General features: G+C 50.3%; 2 protein-coding genes across 2 annotated transcripts; both read left to right on the top strand.

Moving 5' to 3' along the window:
* Positions 1 to 3: 3 nt before the first annotated feature.
* Positions 4 to 14997, top strand: atg2a (autophagy related 2A). Its single transcript, XM_067247366.1, has 41 exons — positions 4 to 489; positions 902 to 1064; positions 1369 to 1518; positions 1687 to 1789; positions 2055 to 2199; positions 2409 to 2684; positions 2787 to 2886; positions 3101 to 3274; positions 3494 to 3633; positions 3802 to 3880; positions 4022 to 4271; positions 4396 to 4537; positions 4751 to 4849; positions 4953 to 5108; positions 5209 to 5503; positions 5659 to 5731; positions 5937 to 6105; positions 6341 to 6483; positions 6641 to 6768; positions 6853 to 7007; positions 7256 to 7385; positions 7562 to 7746; positions 7895 to 7975; positions 8076 to 8182; positions 8302 to 8465; positions 8555 to 8631; positions 8764 to 8934; positions 9045 to 9171; positions 9305 to 9534; positions 9754 to 9983; positions 10157 to 10292; positions 10444 to 10656; positions 10864 to 10965; positions 11129 to 11213; positions 11398 to 11551; positions 11699 to 11768; positions 11846 to 11928; positions 12104 to 12225; positions 12372 to 12526; positions 12816 to 12974; positions 13147 to 14997. The coding sequence occupies exons 1-41, from the start codon at positions 319 to 321 to the stop codon at positions 13381 to 13383; spliced, it is 6129 nt and encodes a 2042-aa protein (XP_067103467.1). The 5' UTR covers positions 4 to 318; the 3' UTR covers positions 13384 to 14997.
* Positions 14998 to 15201: 204 nt separating this feature from the next.
* Positions 15202 to 16648, top strand: trmt112 (tRNA methyltransferase activator subunit 11-2). The gene is made up of 4 exons (XM_067247962.1): positions 15202 to 15404; positions 15548 to 15649; positions 15784 to 15876; positions 16172 to 16648. The coding sequence occupies exons 1-4, from the start codon at positions 15330 to 15332 to the stop codon at positions 16271 to 16273; spliced, it is 372 nt and encodes a 123-aa protein (XP_067104063.1). The 5' UTR covers positions 15202 to 15329; the 3' UTR covers positions 16274 to 16648.
* The last annotated feature ends 1144 nt before the right edge of the window (positions 16649 to 17792 follow it).

Genomic DNA, 17792 nt, shown 5'->3' with positions numbered 1-17792 from the left:
CGAGAGCTATGAGAAAGGAACGTCGCTCGGTTTCGAGACAAATGTAGCAAAATGATTTACTGAAACAGCCAAAGACCATAAGAGTAACGTCTCCCGAAGTGACATTGGACTCTCATCGGTCCTGACACGAAGGATTTTCGAGTTATTGTGTCTAGTAGAGGAACAGTTTCGGTTTACCCCCTTCCTTAGCTAGCTTTGTAGCTTGTCGTTCCTTACAGTACACTTTGTTTTGTTTGTTATGCAGTTGCCAGTGGACTGTTTTTGCACTCGTTCTGCTACATCACCTCTTCGCTCCCTCACCCAAAACTATCTGGCCTTATGTCTCGCTGGCTATTTCCCTGGTCAGGCTCAATCAAGAAGCGGGCCTGTCGGTACCTTTTACAACACTACCTCGGCCACTTCTTGCAAGAAAGACTGAGTTTGGAACAGCTGAGTCTGGACTTGTACAATGGCAGTGGTGTAATAAAAGAAATTAACCTCGATGTGTGGGTAAGTTCGTGCAAACGGCGTGTCAAGGAGTAGTCTGTTTCTGTTGCCTCGTGCACGCTTAACTATTTCGCAATTTTGGATATGAGAATAACAACAAACCTTCACGTCATGTCCTACTTGCCCGACGGCCCACCACTAATTCGGGGAACAGCAGTTAGAAGAAAAACATGACACAATGTCTCTGAATAAACCACTTCAAGGGGTGTCACTTCAGGAAAAGGGTGACATGATTAAACGACATTGCAGCCGTGCATATTAAACAAACTCAATGCCCCCTGGTCACTTAATTAGTACATTTCAGGAAGTTGTTGAACAAGGATACCTCCACTTACAATAACTACCAAATCATGAAACTGTCACACCCAGTTGTTTTTTTCTTATGTGTATATTGCCAATTTGCTTCACCCCCAAGGCGGTCAACGAGCTTTTGGAATCCATCGGGGCTCCGCTCGAGATTGTAGATGGATTTGTGAGCAGTATAGCAGTGACGATTCCCTGGGCGGCGCTGGTGACTGACCACTGCACCCTTGTCATTTCTGGCCTTCAGATAACATGTCGACCCAAGTACCGGACCAGTGAGTTCACTAGAAATAACAGCCGTGTCAGAGAGATACTGACACTTCCTTTGTTACTCAGTTCTTGTTTTCTTCTTTGGTGTTTGTAGTAGGCAATACATATATTGAAAATATTTACATTGGCATTAGAGTTCTCATTAGCTTAAGCTCAGCAAGGATTAACTGACGTTCCCAAGGAATAACATCCCAAATGGGTTTCACATGATTGTGTTAAATTATATGAATTTGCAGTCAAATACGACTGCATGAGTCATGGATTGGACTAGTGTGAACCACATTAGACTAAACTGTTTACCATGTTTAGGTGGGGGTTGGGATTCCCAAGGCTGGTCTTCCTGCATGACGTCCAGCATGCAGCTGGCCCAGGAGTGCCTGAAGGACCCCCCTGAGGCGTCCGAAGAGCCGCCTGCCCCACTGGAGGGGCTGGAGATGTTTGCACAAACCATCGAGACAGGTGTGTCGTAATAGGTTGCCTTTGCTCTGTGTTTTTTTGTCAGTGTAGCATTGAAAACGCTATCCTGCAAAACAATATCCTCATCTATACTTCTGCATTCGGTAATCTTTTGAGTCTCTTGCTCATGAAAAGCATTGTAACGTGGCCTGTTGTTCATTATTTGGGCAGTCCTGCGTCGGATCAAAGTCACCTTTGTAGACACAATCGTCCGCATCGAGCACCAACCCTTGGATCTGGACACGGGCATCGCCTTAGAGATGCACATCAAACGGTAGGCCGCTAACCATACACAGGCATCCCAGCTGCCCCCTCCTTCAACACACACAGACAGTGGCTCGCATCCTTCTCTTGTGTCCTTAATCTAGGATCTCTCCTATCAGCCTGTCAGCCTTTGATTGGGACTCCTTGACCAGCCGTACAGCTGCCAAGCAGTCAGGGAAATCGACACGCAGTGTCTTTGTCACAGCTTGCATATCACACAGCTCCTAGATTAGGTTGTGAATAGAATGTGAATGTAACTGTGCACACGGCCCCAGACTGGAGTACTGTGACGAGGCCGTGCGAGACCCCGGCAGCAACCAGACGGTGCCTGTAGACATCCACCAGCCTCCGGCCTTCCTGCACAAGATCCTGCAGCTCAGCGCCGTTCAGCTCCTGTACGAGAGCACAGGCGGGCCTCAGGTAGATCCCACGCGCGCTTAGAGCTTTCGTCCACACGCTAACATGTACACACCTCCAAAAGCACACCTTGGCACAAAACCAACACATCCAGTCGTGACTGCTACAGGCTGTCAGGCTTCCCCTTCATTCACACCCTCCTGTTGAGACCAGACAGGAAACGAGCCACGGTCCTGTCATATCTAAGCCGTTGTGATTGGTGTTCACCTCAGGGCACTCAGGCAAGGGATACTCCATGCTCAGCCCCAGCCAGCGGGGGAGAAGAAGAAGAAGAGGAGGACGAGGTGGAGGAAAGTGATGAGGAGGAGGAGGATGAGGAAGAGGAGGATGAAGATGGTGTGGAGGAGGACATCCCCCCAGCTGCCTCGCCCTCGCCCTCCCCCTCGCCCCCCAAGGCCACCCAGCAGCCCCTGCTCATAGGCAGCTGCTCCGGCTTCATGGAGACCACCGTCAAGATCAAGCAGAACGACATGCTGCCTGGACCTAAGGTGTGTGTGTGCGGGTGTGAGAGACGCTGATCCTCATTGATCCTGAGTGTGCCACACGTTTCTCACGCCCCCCCTCTCTCTCCTGCACACTCACTCCTTCAGTTGGAGCTGGATGGGAAGGTGGGCTGTCTCCACCTGCTGCTCTCACCTGACCAGATCACACACCTGAAGGACCTGCTGTCTGCCCTCTGCATCGACACAGGTACGCTGCGACGCCGCACACACACAACCCATACACACACACAGAACCCCCAACCCACCTACACACACACAGATTCACCCTTGCACACATTTACACACTGCCAACCCCCACTCACCAACACACACTCAAGGCCTCCTCATTCAAACACATCCTAGTGGACAGCATATACACCAAACACATGTCTGACCCTCCCCACCTCCTCCTCGTGCTCCAGAACCAGAGGATAAGAGTGGTGTCCACAGCCGGCCCCTGGACTCAGACGACCTGCGTCTGATAGAGGATGACCTGAGCAAGCAGCTGGGCTCCAGCCCCAAGGACAGAGACCCGGACTGGGACTCAGAACCAGACCTGGACCCCTTCCTCACCGGCATGGAGAACGGAGGTCCAGGTACGGGGGAAATGTGTCTAGAGGTTAATGTGTCGATGTTTTATTGCGAGTGTGTTTTATGAAATACTATAGATTGCGGCTGCGTTTCAGCGTGTTGACTTGCTGGTCTATGCGTGTGTTTAACACCACTGCACAATTCCTTTCTGGGACTGGGAGGGTTCCTAAGCGTGTCGTTCTGCATTTCCAGTGTGTGACTGCGTGTATGTTCTCATCTCGCAGAGATGTTCTTCTCCATGGGTCCAGGGATGACCAGCAGTGTGATGTCAGCGCGTTCAGGCAGCGAGCTCTCCGACAGTGACATGGAGTCGTCCACACACAGCCAGTCAAGCCTCTCACAGGGACTACCACTGTCTGGACAGGTGTGTGTATGATAGAGAGAGATAAAAAAAAAAAAAGCAAAGGGAAAAAGAGAGAGAGTGATTTATGGGAGACTGGCGATGCATGTCTGAGTCATCTGGTGTATTTGCTGTCTCGTAGTCGTGAATCTGTTCCCTCTGACTGACATCCATTGTAATTGTGGTCCCCAGGGCCTTGTTAACTGTCCCAGGCGCTATCCTGGACCAGGATCCCTGTCCAGTCTTCCCCAGTGTAGCAGCAGAACTAGAGGTACAGTCATGGAACACACACACAGATTTGTATACTAGACATAAACAGGAAATGTCAAGTCATACAGAGATGACGCATGCACACAGGTGACAGCCGGTCTGTTTTTTCGGATCTTTATCCTGCAAACTCCTCCTCCTCTAGTGCGCTCCCACAGTACCCAATCAGAGCCCCTGAAGCCTGACGCTTTGCTCCGCCTCACACTGGGCGGGCTGACACTGACCCTGCTGGAACAGGACCCGCCCTCCGACCCCGATGGAGCGCCTTCATTGGCCGATGTGTCTCAGGTGTTCTTCCGGGAGCTGGGTTTCTTTAAGGACAGCATGTTCAGCGAGAGAGACTTCCACCATCTGAGAGCCAACTTCACTAAAGCCTGCCCTCACTCCCACCTCAGGTACCTGGAGACACACACACACACTCACCCTCCTACTCCTTCCACCTCAGGTACACACACTTCCACCGCAGTCCTACCTCAGTAGGCTCACCACGACTCCTCCACAACCTCTCTCCCCTCGCAGACTGACAGGGGCAGCAGTGCAGGTGGCGTGCGAGATGCGTAGTGGCGGGCGCCATGCCCGGGCCGTGACCTCCGACCTCTCCTTCAGCCGCTTGGAGGTTCTGGAGTGTCTGTGGGAGCTGGACGCGCCCACCTACACAGAGGTAGGGCGGGCAGGGGGCAGCATGTGGATCTGATGAACGGAAATAAGGCCACCTCTTTCTTCAGTGCTTTCCTTTTGTCCTTCAGTCTCCTCTCTGTCTGTCTTTTCCCCCCTCTCTTCCTTCTATCTCCTCGCTCTGTCTGTCTCAATTGCTCCCCCTCTCTCTCCCTCCCCCCTCCCTCTCATTCTTCATCTGTTCTTTCTCTCTGTGTAGTTGCTACAGTTCCAGAGGGCAGGTCTGTTTACAGTCGGAGCCACAGCCCGACCCTGCGCCCAGCTGCACTATGGCCTCACAGAGAAACACCTGCGCAAGGTAAACACGCACTGAAAGAGGCATATGCCTGTTATTGACTCCTTTAAACCGGGCTATGGCCATGTTTGGTAAGTTGCAGGCCGCTATTAACTGTGTGTTGCAGGGGAAGCAGCGCGTGGTGCGCAGAGACAGTGTGTTGAAGGTGGACCTGGGGGAGCTGAGCGCCGAGTTGGACCTAGACATCCTGAGCCGTCTGGGACACCTGAGCCGAGCTTTCAGCTTCTGTCCCACTGAGACAGGAGGGCCTGTACACACACAGGTAGAGTACACACACACACACACACACATACAAGTACACACACAGGTAGAGTAAACACACACACACATACACGCGCCCAGCCTCCTCTGTCCTCCCTCAGACCCAGAGCAGCGAGCTGCGCTCCTCTCTCTCCGTCCTCTCGCCCCACGCCGTCCTCCGGCTCCGCTTCCCCGTCCCCGACCTGCGCCCGCCGTCGCTACGCCGCCCGCCCTCCCAGAGGGCCGTGCGGCGGGAGACGCTGGTGCTGGAGCTGTGCAACCTGGAGCTGAAGCACCGCGAGGGGCCCGACCTCCAGGCGGAGCCCCCCTCCTCCTCCCTCCACCACCACCCCCCCGGAGCAGCCCCCTCCACCCCCCTCACACAGCTGCTGGAGGCCTCCTTCAGCGATTTACACGGTAAGAGAAACACACACACACACATTGCTGCTTAAGTTCCCTTTTAGTTGTCTGTGTAGTGAGGAATCGGAACACACATGCACGCACACACACACACACACCCAGACAGAGACAGTCTCAGATCATTGTCATTGTTGTCCCCACACCCTCACCAGGGCTGTATGAAGGCTGGGAGGGCGGCTCCTTCCCCTGCATCAAAGTGCAGAAGAGCAAGGACTCCATGCCAAGGTAAGTGACTCAATAATCACCACCAGGACTGCTAGGATCACTCACAACAACTCAAGACTTTGGCGAGGCGTGTGACTGCCCCTCTCACATTTAGTTTTCCTTTCTCTTTCCTTTGTCTGTGCCTGTTTTCTTTCTCTACTTTCACCGCCCTCCCTCGCCCCTCCTCCTTCTCCTCTCTTCCTCTCGATCACCTCTCTGGGCCCAGGTTGACGGTGCGAGTGAACGGGGGTGAGGGTTTGGGGTCAAGTCTGGGGGGTATGGGGCTGGGTCTGATGAGGGACTTGGGCGCCATGTCGTTTGAGAACCCGTGTGAGCTCCGGGAGAAGACGAGCTCCCCCTTCTCTTCCAACCGCACCATGTTTGAGACGGAGGAGGTAACAACCTGTCTCTCTCTTCTCCTTCTCTCTTCTCCCTCTCTCTTTTCCCTCTCTCTTCTCCCTCTCTCTCTCTTCTCCCTATCTCTTCTCCCTCTCTCTCTCTTCTCCCTCTCTCTTATCCCTCTCACTCTCTCTTGAACCTTTTGTTGCACATCATTATGTTTTTCGAAACCGACTCGACTTCCTGAAACTGATTCTCCCGCTGCTTTTCTCCCTTTGACTCCCCATCCAGATGGTAATCCCTGCAGACCCAGAGGAGATGCAGCAGTTCCAGGCCCAGTGTGTGGCTCAGTGTCAGTGTGTGGTGGACATCTCTCTACCCCTGGCCTGCATCCTGCTGCCCAGCAAGCAGGCCTTCCAGAGCCTCTACAACAGGTGTGCCCACGTGTGTCTGTGTACAGCATGTGTGCGGTTGCTTTCCTTACAGCCTTTTTAGTTCATTGTGTTTGTCTCTTCTGAGGGAATCGAACCTACAGCCCTTGGGTTACTGGCACCAATGCTCTCTCCCTCCACCATCTCCTTGTCTCCGCAGGATCAACAACGACCTGTTGATGTGGGAGCCTCCTCCACCCACGGCCGCCCCCAGCACCCACAGTCCCCACCCCACCCGCCGCCATCACGACGACGAGTTCCAGCTCTGCAAGTCGGCCTTCAGGCTGGGTGAGACCGGAACCTCATCTCTCTCTCACACACACTCACACACTAGTCTGAGTGCATAACCATGACTCCCACACTCTCTCTCAGACTCTGACTCGGAGGAGGACGAGCCTCAGTTTCACTCGGCCAAGGAGGCGGCCAGGAAGCTCCAGTCCGAGTCCCGCTCCAACCACTCCCTCAGTCTGCTCTCCCTCACGGTGGTCATTGGCAAGGGCCGCCTTCAAGCCCTGACGGACAGCAAAGTGAGCCAACCGTCCCACAAATCACATTGTCCTTTTAAAATGGTAGAGATTTAAGTATGGCCAGGCACAACTTCTTAACAAAACCCATCTAGAAAAAGGACACTTCTAAGGATTTTAATTAATTGGACAAATGCCAGCGTTTAGGCATCATGATATTGCTTCTACATGAGTCCTCCTGTGGAGGTCTACACCTGTACAGATGGAAGGATGGATGTTTTATGTTCTCTCACTTTCTCTTCTTCACTCAGGAGGGAGATCATGGGGAGATTCTCTTGGACCTGGAAGGGGGGAAGATTTTCAGTGTTGCGCAGCACCAGAACAACCCACACCTTAACTTCCTGTGCCTGGAAAGCAACAGGGTGGAGCTATACCACAGAGGTGGGCTTAGTCCGCAGTTTTTCTTCCTTATCACTAATTTTCCATCGCTCAATTTCTACCCACACCGGCAACTAGCTTTAAACATTGCTAGTACAGTTCCAAAACTATCCTCCATCTCCCTGTCTTGTAGTGCGGCCAAGATCCTAACCCATCATCCATTTCCATCCTGTTTGCAGCGGTAGTAAAAGACTCCCCCGTTCCGAGCCGGTTGGAGATGCCCTGCTTCACTCCCCCAGTGCATCTGGACCCTACCATCTACCCTACCGAGGTGGGGGTGAGCAGTGTGAGTGGCAGGGAGGCCGAGGTCCAGATGCTGTCCACGGCCATCAAGGTCACCCTGGACCCTCAGAGGAATGTCAAGGTGAGCCTTTCACTCCACGTTCGCCTGTTCAAGACTACAATTGTTGTTGTTGTTTCTGGTTGCGGTTGGTTGTGGTTGTTGTGTTGGTGGTGTTTATTCACTCGTAAGTTAGCCTCATTCATAAAGTCTTTGAATGTGTGTGTCATAGGAGTTCTTAGTCGCCCTCCGTCTCCAAGGTGCTACCATGCGACATCACATGACCCAGAACAATCAGAGTTGGCACGAACAGGTATGAAGGAATGCACCTAGAGAGCTCATCCCTGGTCTGCTGTGTGGGATTCTATCGGCTGAGGTGGTACTTTATTTAATTGTTGTTTTATGCGCGGCAGCTGGTTGACTTCCTGGACGTCATCGATGACCCCATCCTGGGGTACACACCTCCTGCTGTTATCACGGTCCTACACACTCACCTGGCCACCTGCGCCGTGGATTACAGGTAACACACTCATACTCATGAATTTGTACAGGCAAAGGAGATTTAGTACATATTACTGAGTGTTAAAAGTAAATCAAATGACGTGTAGACTTTGATCCTGTCTGTCCCTCACCCCCCAGGCCCCTCTACCTTCCTGTGCGGGCCTTGTTCACGGCTGAGTCCTTCTCTCTGTCCAGCAACATCATCGTGGACACAGCCACCTTCCACCTGCGCTTCATCCTGGACGACTCAGCCCTTTACCTCTCTGACAAGTGTGACAGCGACACGGTGGACCTCCGACGAGGTACAGCAAACAGACGTGTGTGTGTGTGAGTGAGTGAGTGAGAGAGCGAGAGAGTTATGACGTTGACACTTTTCCCCTCTGCCTTTCAGACTATGTGTGTGTCCTGGATATTGATCTACTAGAGTTGGCCATCACTACATGGAAGGGCAGTAACACAGGGAAACTGGTAAGTGTCTCACACACTTCCTGACTGTGTTTGTGTTGTACACAGCAGATGTCCGGACATGTAGGTGTGTGTATGTTCTCAGACAAACTGATTTTAAATCATTATTTTGAAATGATTTTCTCTCTCCCCCAGACCCAGCCCCTGTTTGAGCTGCGTTGCTCCAATAACGTGGTTCATCTTCACACTTGTGCCGACTCATGTGCTGCCCTCGTCAACCTGCTGCAGTACCTGGTCTCCCAGGGCGACCTGCACCCGCCCCCTCGCCACGCGTCGCCCACTGAGATCGCCGGACAGAAACTTCCGGTAAGAGAATGAGTCAAAACTACTGAGCTACTATCAACTGCTATTTTATTTGGATACAGTTAATTATTTTGTGCGATGACCAAGTCATTGTGGACATGGGTGTGTTCTAGCTGTCAGAAAGTCCCGCCTCCTTGCCACCCTGCCCCCCAGCTGAGACCGCCGAGATCAACCAATACGATCTGGCCGACGCTTTGATTGACACAGAAAGGAGCCACCGAGAAGAGGATATGGACTCCGGTAGGGCAGGCCTAAGTCACTAAGGGAATGACACAGCAATTCAAGCCCTATATCCTTTCTGACTTGTTTCATTTCACAAGGGAACATGCGTGGAATGTTGTTTCCATTCCTGACGGGATGTGTCTGTTCTCAGTGTCTCCCACGGTTCCCAGGGGCTCGCCGGTCTCTGTCTACCTGTTCCCTGGGGAGGCACGCAAGCTCCCCCCCCCCTCTGTCCCGGAGGGGGGGGAGGAGTCTGAGCTGGACGGACTGGTGGCCACGGCTACAGAGGTCGAGGCGGACCCCGTGTCTGAGGAAGGCTCCGAGGGTTCCACCGACAACGACGACTTCTGCATCCTGGAGGCTCCTGGGATGGGCATACCTGTGAGTCTGCTTTCTCTCTCTCTCCACTGTACTCTCGCTTTCACTCCCTTTCTGTTCGGGTCTCACTGTCTCCTCGTTTCTTTGCGGCACTTCTCAACAATGACTTTTCCTTCTTATCCTCCATTCATCCTCCTCTTATCCTTCTCTACTCTGACCCTGTTTCTCAATCTCTCTGCTCACCCTCTACCCCCCCCCCTCCCTCTCTCTCTCTCTCCCCAGCCCAGAGACGGGGAGCCCCTGGTCACGGTGCTGGCCCAGGGCCCTATCAGGGTGAAGGAGGGCCACTTCTCCAGGCCACGGGGCAGCTCCGACCTGCTGCGCGCCCCCGGCCGCTTCCCTGTGCCCCAGAGCAGGGTGATCCTCCGGGAGGTGTCTGTCGTCTGGCACCTGTATGGTGGCAAAGACTTTGGTGGCAAGCCCCTGTCGGTGCACACCCCCCACGGAAGCAGGTGATTTAAACACACATTCACTCAACCACGCCTTGGCTGGCAGGTGTAAATACACACACAGACATACACACACACGTAACAAAACAGTACACTTTTGTAATCTGTTGACCAAAGATATAATCCCCAACATACTGTTTAATTTCCTTTCTATCTTGCTGCGTCTCTCTCACCAGGGGTCGCTCTGCTCCCGCTGGCATCCGTGGTTCCCCCTCCCGTTCCGTGGCCCCCTCGCGGCCTCAGAACTCGTGGCGCTGGGCTGGAGGGAGCGGACGGCAGCACACCATGCTCATGGAGATCCAGCTGAGCAAGGTCAGCGGCGTGAACCTGCACGCACACACACACACACACACACACACACACTGGTGTGCTTTTGTCTGCGTACGCGCTGGTCTCTTTTCACAATGCAAGAAGCCACCGTTAGCATATGCCCCTCTCATTGGCTCAATCCCATTGGTTCCAGGTGAGCTTCCAGCATGAGACGTACGCGGCGTTGCCGCCCGGCCCGGGCCAGGACGGCGAGGGGGCGGGGCCCGGCGGGGAGCAGCCGCTCTCTCGGCAGGTGTTCATCGTCCAGGAGCTGGAGGTGCGAGACCGCCTGGCCTCCTCCCAGATCAACAAGTTCCTCTACCTGTACACCAGCGAGAGCATGCCCCGACGAGCCCACTCCAACATGGTGAGGGGAGAGGGTGGGGGAGAGGGAGAGAGGGAGGGAGGGGTCAAAATGAGACAGGGGATGGAGGAGTGTAAGATGGAGGGAGGGAGGGTGTGGTGAGGAAGATTGAGAGTGGAGAAGGGGGACTGTACAAACCAGCAGTGCTGAGAACGCTCCCCCCAGGACAGTGCTCGCCGTTCTTCACTCGCTCTTGTTTGTGTGTACCAGTTGACGGTGAAGGCTCTGCAGGTGTGTCCTGAGTCCGGCCTGGGTGGTCCTGAGTGTTGTCTCCGGATCAGTCTCCTTCCACTCCGCCTCAACATCGACCAGGTAGGCCCTTACTGCACACATTCAAGATGCGGTCTGCCTCTAGAGAAGCATACACCACAGTGACTGATACGTCCATCTCACCAATACGGTCGCGGTCGTCAGGTGTCGACCCTTTAACCTCTTCTTCCTTTCCTCTCTTCTCCTTCTTCTTTCTCTCCTCCAGGACGCTCTGTTCTTCCTGAAGGACTTCTTCAGTAGTCTGGCTGCCGGAGTTAACCCCTACCTGCCCGTGGACCTCGCAGCTGAGGGTATGAACTACACTCTCACTGTACTCGCTGCAGGATTAGGAAACTCACTGAAACCGCTTACATTTGTAGATGAAATATTCGGTGTCGTTGTAGAACGGATGATTTCCTGTGACTAGGATCAACATTTACACAGGTCCCACAGCTTGATCCCTCCTTTTTAATGGTGCTCTTTTCCCATCTCCAGTGAAGGCAGACCCTTCCCAGAAGTCAACTGAGGAGGCGGAGTCAGGCAGCACTCTAGGGCCTGACCTCACAGCTTCCGTGGAGACGACCTATAGCGAGCAGAGCTCCTCCTCGGCCGGCTCCTCCACTTCCACCGACCAGCCAATCTACTTCCGGTGAGTAAGCGTGAAAGAGTGAGCTGTCAAAGAGCCCCATGAGAAACACGTTGTTACATAAACTGATACTTGAGGCCAATAATGCATCTCTCTGTATCTCTCTCTCTCTCTCCTTCCCTCTTTCTCTCTCTTCATTTTATTCAACAGGGAATTCCGTTTCACCTCTGAAGTGCCCATTTGGCTGGACTATCAAGGCAAACATGTTGTCATAGAGCAGGTGAGACCAGCACCTTCCCCTCAGACCCAGTCTCTATGATGCAGGAATCACCTCTGACATGTGACTTGGTTTCCTAGGGAACGTTTGCAGGGATCCTGATTGGTCTGGCCCAGTTGAACTGCTCCGAACTGAAGCTGAAGAGGCTCTGTTGCAGACACGGGTCTGACTTGATCCTTTCACTCTCCTTTCTTATGCTCTCTTCCTCTCTCTTCATCTCCTTGTCTCTCTTCCTCTCTATTTTCCTCTCTTTCTCTCTCTGCTTAATACACTGATACCAACACAGTGTTCTGCAGTTCTGGAGTTCACACTCTGTCTCATAACTCTGGTTTCCTTAGGCTCCTGGGAGTGGACAAGGTGATCCAGTACGCAGTCACCGAGTGGCTCACTGACATTAGGAAGAATCAGCTGCCAGGCATTCTGGGAGGTGTAGGCCCCATGCACTCTGTAGTTCAGCTGTGTAAGTAAAGTCTGCCATGATGCTTGTGTGGCTCAGTTTCCACTTTATAAAGCTTAAACCCCTCCCCCTATCCCTTCCCTCTTTTGTCTTTCTGCCCCAATCCCGTATACCTCTTTCTCTCCGATTCCCTCCATCCCTCCCTCCAGTTCATGGGGTTAGGGACCTGTTCTGGATGCCCATAGAACAGTACCGGAGAGATGGGCGCATTATCCGGGGTCTCCAGCGGGGGGCAGCATCCTTTGGCACGTCCACTGCCTCCGCTGCCCTGGAGCTTAGCAACAGGCTGGTGCAGGCCATCCAGGTAACTCCCCTGGAGAAGACACTGTGTGTACTTCTCTGAAACTTTGACACATACGAGACATAAATCCTAAAAGTAAGAGACCACAGAACTATATGTCATGTGTTCATTTAGGCTCTCTGGGAACATTGACTATTGTGTCTTTGGTGTTGACAGACTGGATATCGCGATCTCTCAGTGTTCTACCGAGATTTTGGCCACCCGGTGGCGCTGTTCCTCACTGACCCACTCTGACTCTCTGTGCCCCCACCACAAACACACACACACACTACTTCACACCTTATCGACCTAGGCTACAGCGGAGACAGTCTACGACATCCTGTCCCCCACACCACCGCTCAACCGCTACGCCATCACCGAGGGCCGGCCCCCCTCCTCCCGCCCACGACGAGCCCCCCAGCCCGCCGACCTCCGAGAGGGCGTGGCCAAGGCCTATGACACCGTCAGAGAGGTATGTGTCGGGTGGTTATAACCAGTCTGTCAGTTCATCGACTGAGTTCCTTGTGAAGTAAGGTTTTAAGAATTGTTATGCCTTACACTAAAAGAATAAGCCCTAGCACTAACCTGTACTCTTTCCTTTAGTTATGCACACACACACAAAACTTTCTCTTTTTCTCTCCCAGGGGGTGATTGACACGGCTCAGACACTGTGCGACGTGGCATCCCGTGGGCACGAGCAGAAGGGTCTGCCTGGAGCTGTGGGCGGAGTCCTGCGGCAGATCCCGCCCACTGTGGTCCGTCCCTTAATAGTGGCCTCTGAGGCCACGTCCAACCTGCTGGGGGGCATGCGGAACCAAATCAAGCCAGACGCGCGGAAGGAGGACTTCTTAAAATGGCGCACTGAAGATGGCCAGGAGTGATCCTCGGGGCGGACATGTATTTTAGGAGTGAAGCGATAAAAGGGAGTGAAAGTCGATGGGATGAACGAATGGATGATTGTGAGCGTGAAAGAGCGAGAGAGCACGGGTGTGTTTTAATGCAAAAAAAAAGAAACTACAAAATGTAACTACTGCAGAGCAATGGAGTATTTGAACCTAGCTTCAGATACCTGGAGATAGTCTTCTCTTTCAATCTTTACCCAGTGCAATCAGTCTGCACCTGCCCCCCAGATCTCTACCTTCTTAGTATGCAAACATATCACTGTCATTCTTTGTTGACTGCATGGTTTGTTTAGTCATTGCTGAACAAGGGCACACTGTCAGGCAACAGGGCTGTTTTTGGATGATAGATGTTGAACATGCACATCTTCAATTGTGGAATGTCAAAAGGAGTTTGTCAACCACAGTGCAGTTCAAAGGGTCAAACTGTGACCCTTTCCAGACCCTCTCCTAACCCTACACGTATATATATCTAATCATAGGTTTGGTGTAAGCATGGGCTCTTACACCAATTCTTTAGCCAGAAATCCTATGAAAGACAGTAGGTAAGTGGACACTTAAGGGGAAAAGATGCAAAGCTGATCTAGCGGGGACTGACTGGTGATGCAGAGCTAGAATGATGTGGCCTTTGCTGGGTTCCTTACAGAGGTTGACCTATAACCCTAACCATTACAGAGGTTGACCTCTAACCCTAACCATTACAGAGGTTGGGCTGTCATGTTTCTTTGACTTGGAGTCACAAAACATCTTCCAGACCCCCCCTTTCTCCTGGATGTTATTTGTGCCATAAAGCTTGATGGGTGCCCTCTTTTCCTGTCAGTCCATTAGCTTAGTTGTTTTGCCTTCTGTCTTTAAACATGTTTGTACGCATATTCTTTCTTTATTTCTGGCTGATACAATCGACCAGTGGCATTGACCATGTGGTTCTACATGTACAGTTGTCTCTGGAGAGTGTTGATGTCTGTTTCCATCAGTCAAATGGGGAAAACGAATGTAGTCTAGAAGGAAGAGAAATGGGAGTCTTCCTTCTCTCTCCACGTCATGTGTCTCTTCTTGGCATTACAGCTCAGCTGTGCTTGGACCCCCAATTTTTTTGCTTTATTTTTGGAGTTAATGGAATAAGAGAACTTCCATACCTGTACTAGTCAGGCTCCTGTCAACAGAACTCGCTTGGCTGGTCTTAGTTGCCTTCCTGTTCTTTTTTTATTTGTTATTTTCTAATTATGTTAAACACATTATAGTATTAATTATCATATTAATTTTTCAGTAACTTACTGTCAAGGTGTGAGGATTTGGAGGTAAAAAAAAAAAAAGAAGGAAGATGTTTTGTTAAAAAAAGTTTTACATTTTTATCTTTTGTTCATTGAGTTTAAGGGATGTGTGTTTAGGTATGTTTGTGTGCGAGAGAGTGAGCGTGAGTTTGTGTTATGCATGTTTGTGGGTCAATGGTATTTTGAAAGTGACAGAAGTTTGTCACGCCTCTGTGTGTAATTACTATTTACTATATCATAAGCTGTACGAATGATCTGTATAATACTAAGACAATGAGTACACAAAAATTAATACAAAAAATAAAACTTCATTATATAAACCTGATCATTTCTTTTTCCTTATTACTTAATCTTTTTCCCTATTTATGAATTAACTTATTAAATATCTTCTGTCAACAATCACAATGCAAGCATCTCAACCTGTCGCTGGAGTTCCTGAATTTCTTTCATGCCGAGCCGGAACGTTGTTTGAGGTAGTGCGGGGAAACTATGAACTTGTGTACCATCACAACTTCCGGTCCGCATGGTTTTGTATCGGTCGCCTTGAAAAAGACATCTGACAGAGTCTCAAATATTGGAAAGAACATTTTCATCTGAAGTCTGAAACAAAAGATCCTGGTTTTGTTACTACATAAAATATAATTTGCCACTTTAGAGATGAAACTACTGACGCACAATATGTTGACATCGCACGTGAAAGGGGTAACCAAAGGATACCCCCTTCTCATCAAGGTAAACAATATATCCGGTGTAAAGCAGTACATCATATGTTAATATATTTCTCTCTAGTGTTAAATGCTGTATTTATTACATTTATATATGATATCATTACAATCCGGTGTGTTATTATGTGTGTTCGTTTTATCAACATGTAGGCGACGGAGGTTAAAGTGAGCGAGGTGGAGTTCAACCCTAATTTTGTGAGCCGTATGATCCCGAAACTGGAGTGGGGCGCTTTCATTCAGGCAGCTGAGGGGGTGAGCACTACCTGTTTGAACAGTTTTATGCCCATTTTCTGTCTACGAATTCAGATTTCTTTCTGACAACTTTTGGAGTGTCATTTGGAACTAATTTCTAATCTAAACTGAAACGAATATCTGTGCCTCTGCAGCTTGGCCACCTACAGGATCTACCCAATGAGCTGATAACTGACTTTGAGAAGAATGAAGAGTTCTTGAAAAAAGTTCACAGGGTTCTTTTGGAGGTACACTTAAGTAGCAAGTACCACATTCTTGCCTCATGGCTATGCATTTATCTCATGTCCTGTGAATTGAAATACCTATTTTAAGGTTGAAACTAGATCATTCAGTAGTGCTATTAAAAGTACCCCACTGTGTATACATCTGTTGGCCACAACAGAGAGCCAGTCTCCCTGGCATTTCGTTGTCAAAGGAAGTAAAAGCAGAACTATTAGACTGGTCTTTTTTTTACCAGGGTAATTCACTAATGCACTAGCACACAACCACAGTGGGCATGACCTGTCTGTTTTGTGTTTCCAGGTGGAGGTGATCGAGGGCTGTCTGCAGTGTCCCGAGTCTGGTCGAGAGTTTCCAATCACCAGAGGTGTCCCCAACATGCTTCTGAATGAGGATGAATCATAGAGCGCTAAGGGGGAGGAGTGCCCCAACCTTCCACCCTGAACACCCCAGTATAGATATGAGGAATAAATCTTCTTGTAAAGTATGGTGACCCCCATCCCTGCCCTCTCAACTTAAGCCTAACCCTTCATGTGTATTAGGACCGGTTGGCATTGAGAATGAATCAAAGCTGGACTTTCTGGAGATTTGGGAGACAACGTACCACCATGGGCGGTGTTTTGAACAGTGGAGTAGTTCAGAGGCTTTCAACAGGACTATGGTTCAGAATAGTCCCTTGTTGTCCTGTACAAGAGAGGTGATTCCGTTTTATTTATTTTTCTAAACGTTTGGGTGCATGTTTTTGCAATAAAAGTACAAATCCTTGGTTCCTTTGGTAAACCAGTCTACCTTTTTCCCTTTCTCTTTATATATTAGCATCAAGATATTGAGGTGTATTAGACCTAAACACATCTCCAAATATTACGGCAAAGTACAATTTTTGCAAACTTGATTTCTAAACATGGGTTGAAACAGAACTATCTTGAATGTGATCTATGTCTTAACTATACCCCTTCAGCTCCTATTGTAGGGTTGAAAAACTCCTGAGTCAGAGTGGGATGACGTGGCAGTGACGTGACTGTATTTGACTTTGAGGAAAAAGCCAGCAGAAGGACACGGGAAAAAGTTGTTATTGAGGATGTATATATTTTTTAGCCACATATTGTAATTCTAAAACCAACCACCAGGGTTGCTTTGATCTGAACACCACAGGTCAGGAAATGGATGTCCAAACCACCAATCCACGTAGACAAGTTTTGCTTTTGAGCAGCTAGGGAGCCAGGGTGGGAAGGAGAAAGAGAACTTAAAAGGGATGGATTGAGGGAAAGGAACGCATGTGTGTGTGTGTGGTGGGGGGGGGTTCACTGTCTGAGAAGCAATATTAACAGGCGTGCCAAAACAAGAGCCTGTTTGTTCCCAGGGGCAAAGGCATAGTAGCTTTATCATTTTTAGAAACGTTTGCCAGGGAAAAAAGGGAGAGGGAGAAAGAGAAGCGGGCCAGACCACGAGGCTTTGGCTGCCTGTGCCTTGCTTCTCCTTCTGTTCTACCTTTCCCTTCCACTTACTGCAATTACCGCATTGCTGCACAGACTATAATAACGGCAATAATATGATGGCAAGAAAGCAGCAATAAAAGCCTTCCCTGACAGATTCATAGTCTCAGAACTCCTGAACTGTAATTAACAATGAGACGGGAAAAAGAGAAGAAAGAGTGGGAAAGGAGTGTGAAAGAAAGAGCATGAGAGAGGGACAAATAAACTGTGGGTAGACTATCAGGGACATTTCTATCATGTGAAAAAAAAAATACACAAAGACATACTAGGTTGGAGGGGAAATGGTTGGGGGATTGGTTGGGCTGTAGCCAAAAAATTACAGCTTTTAGTTATCTCAACCAAAGCTTTGTGGCAGTTGTTGACAATGTTGACAGATCACTGACAGATTCAGCTTTGCTACAGTTATTCTGATATGTCCCAACAGGATACAA

The sequence above is a fragment of the Osmerus mordax genome, chromosome 12 (assembly GCF_038355195.1).
Source record: "Osmerus mordax isolate fOsmMor3 chromosome 12, fOsmMor3.pri, whole genome shotgun sequence".
Taxonomy (NCBI): Eukaryota; Metazoa; Chordata; class Actinopteri; order Osmeriformes; family Osmeridae; genus Osmerus; species Osmerus mordax.
The sequence above is the reverse complement of the archived record's forward strand: the minus strand, read 5'-3'. Positions and strand labels throughout refer to the sequence as shown.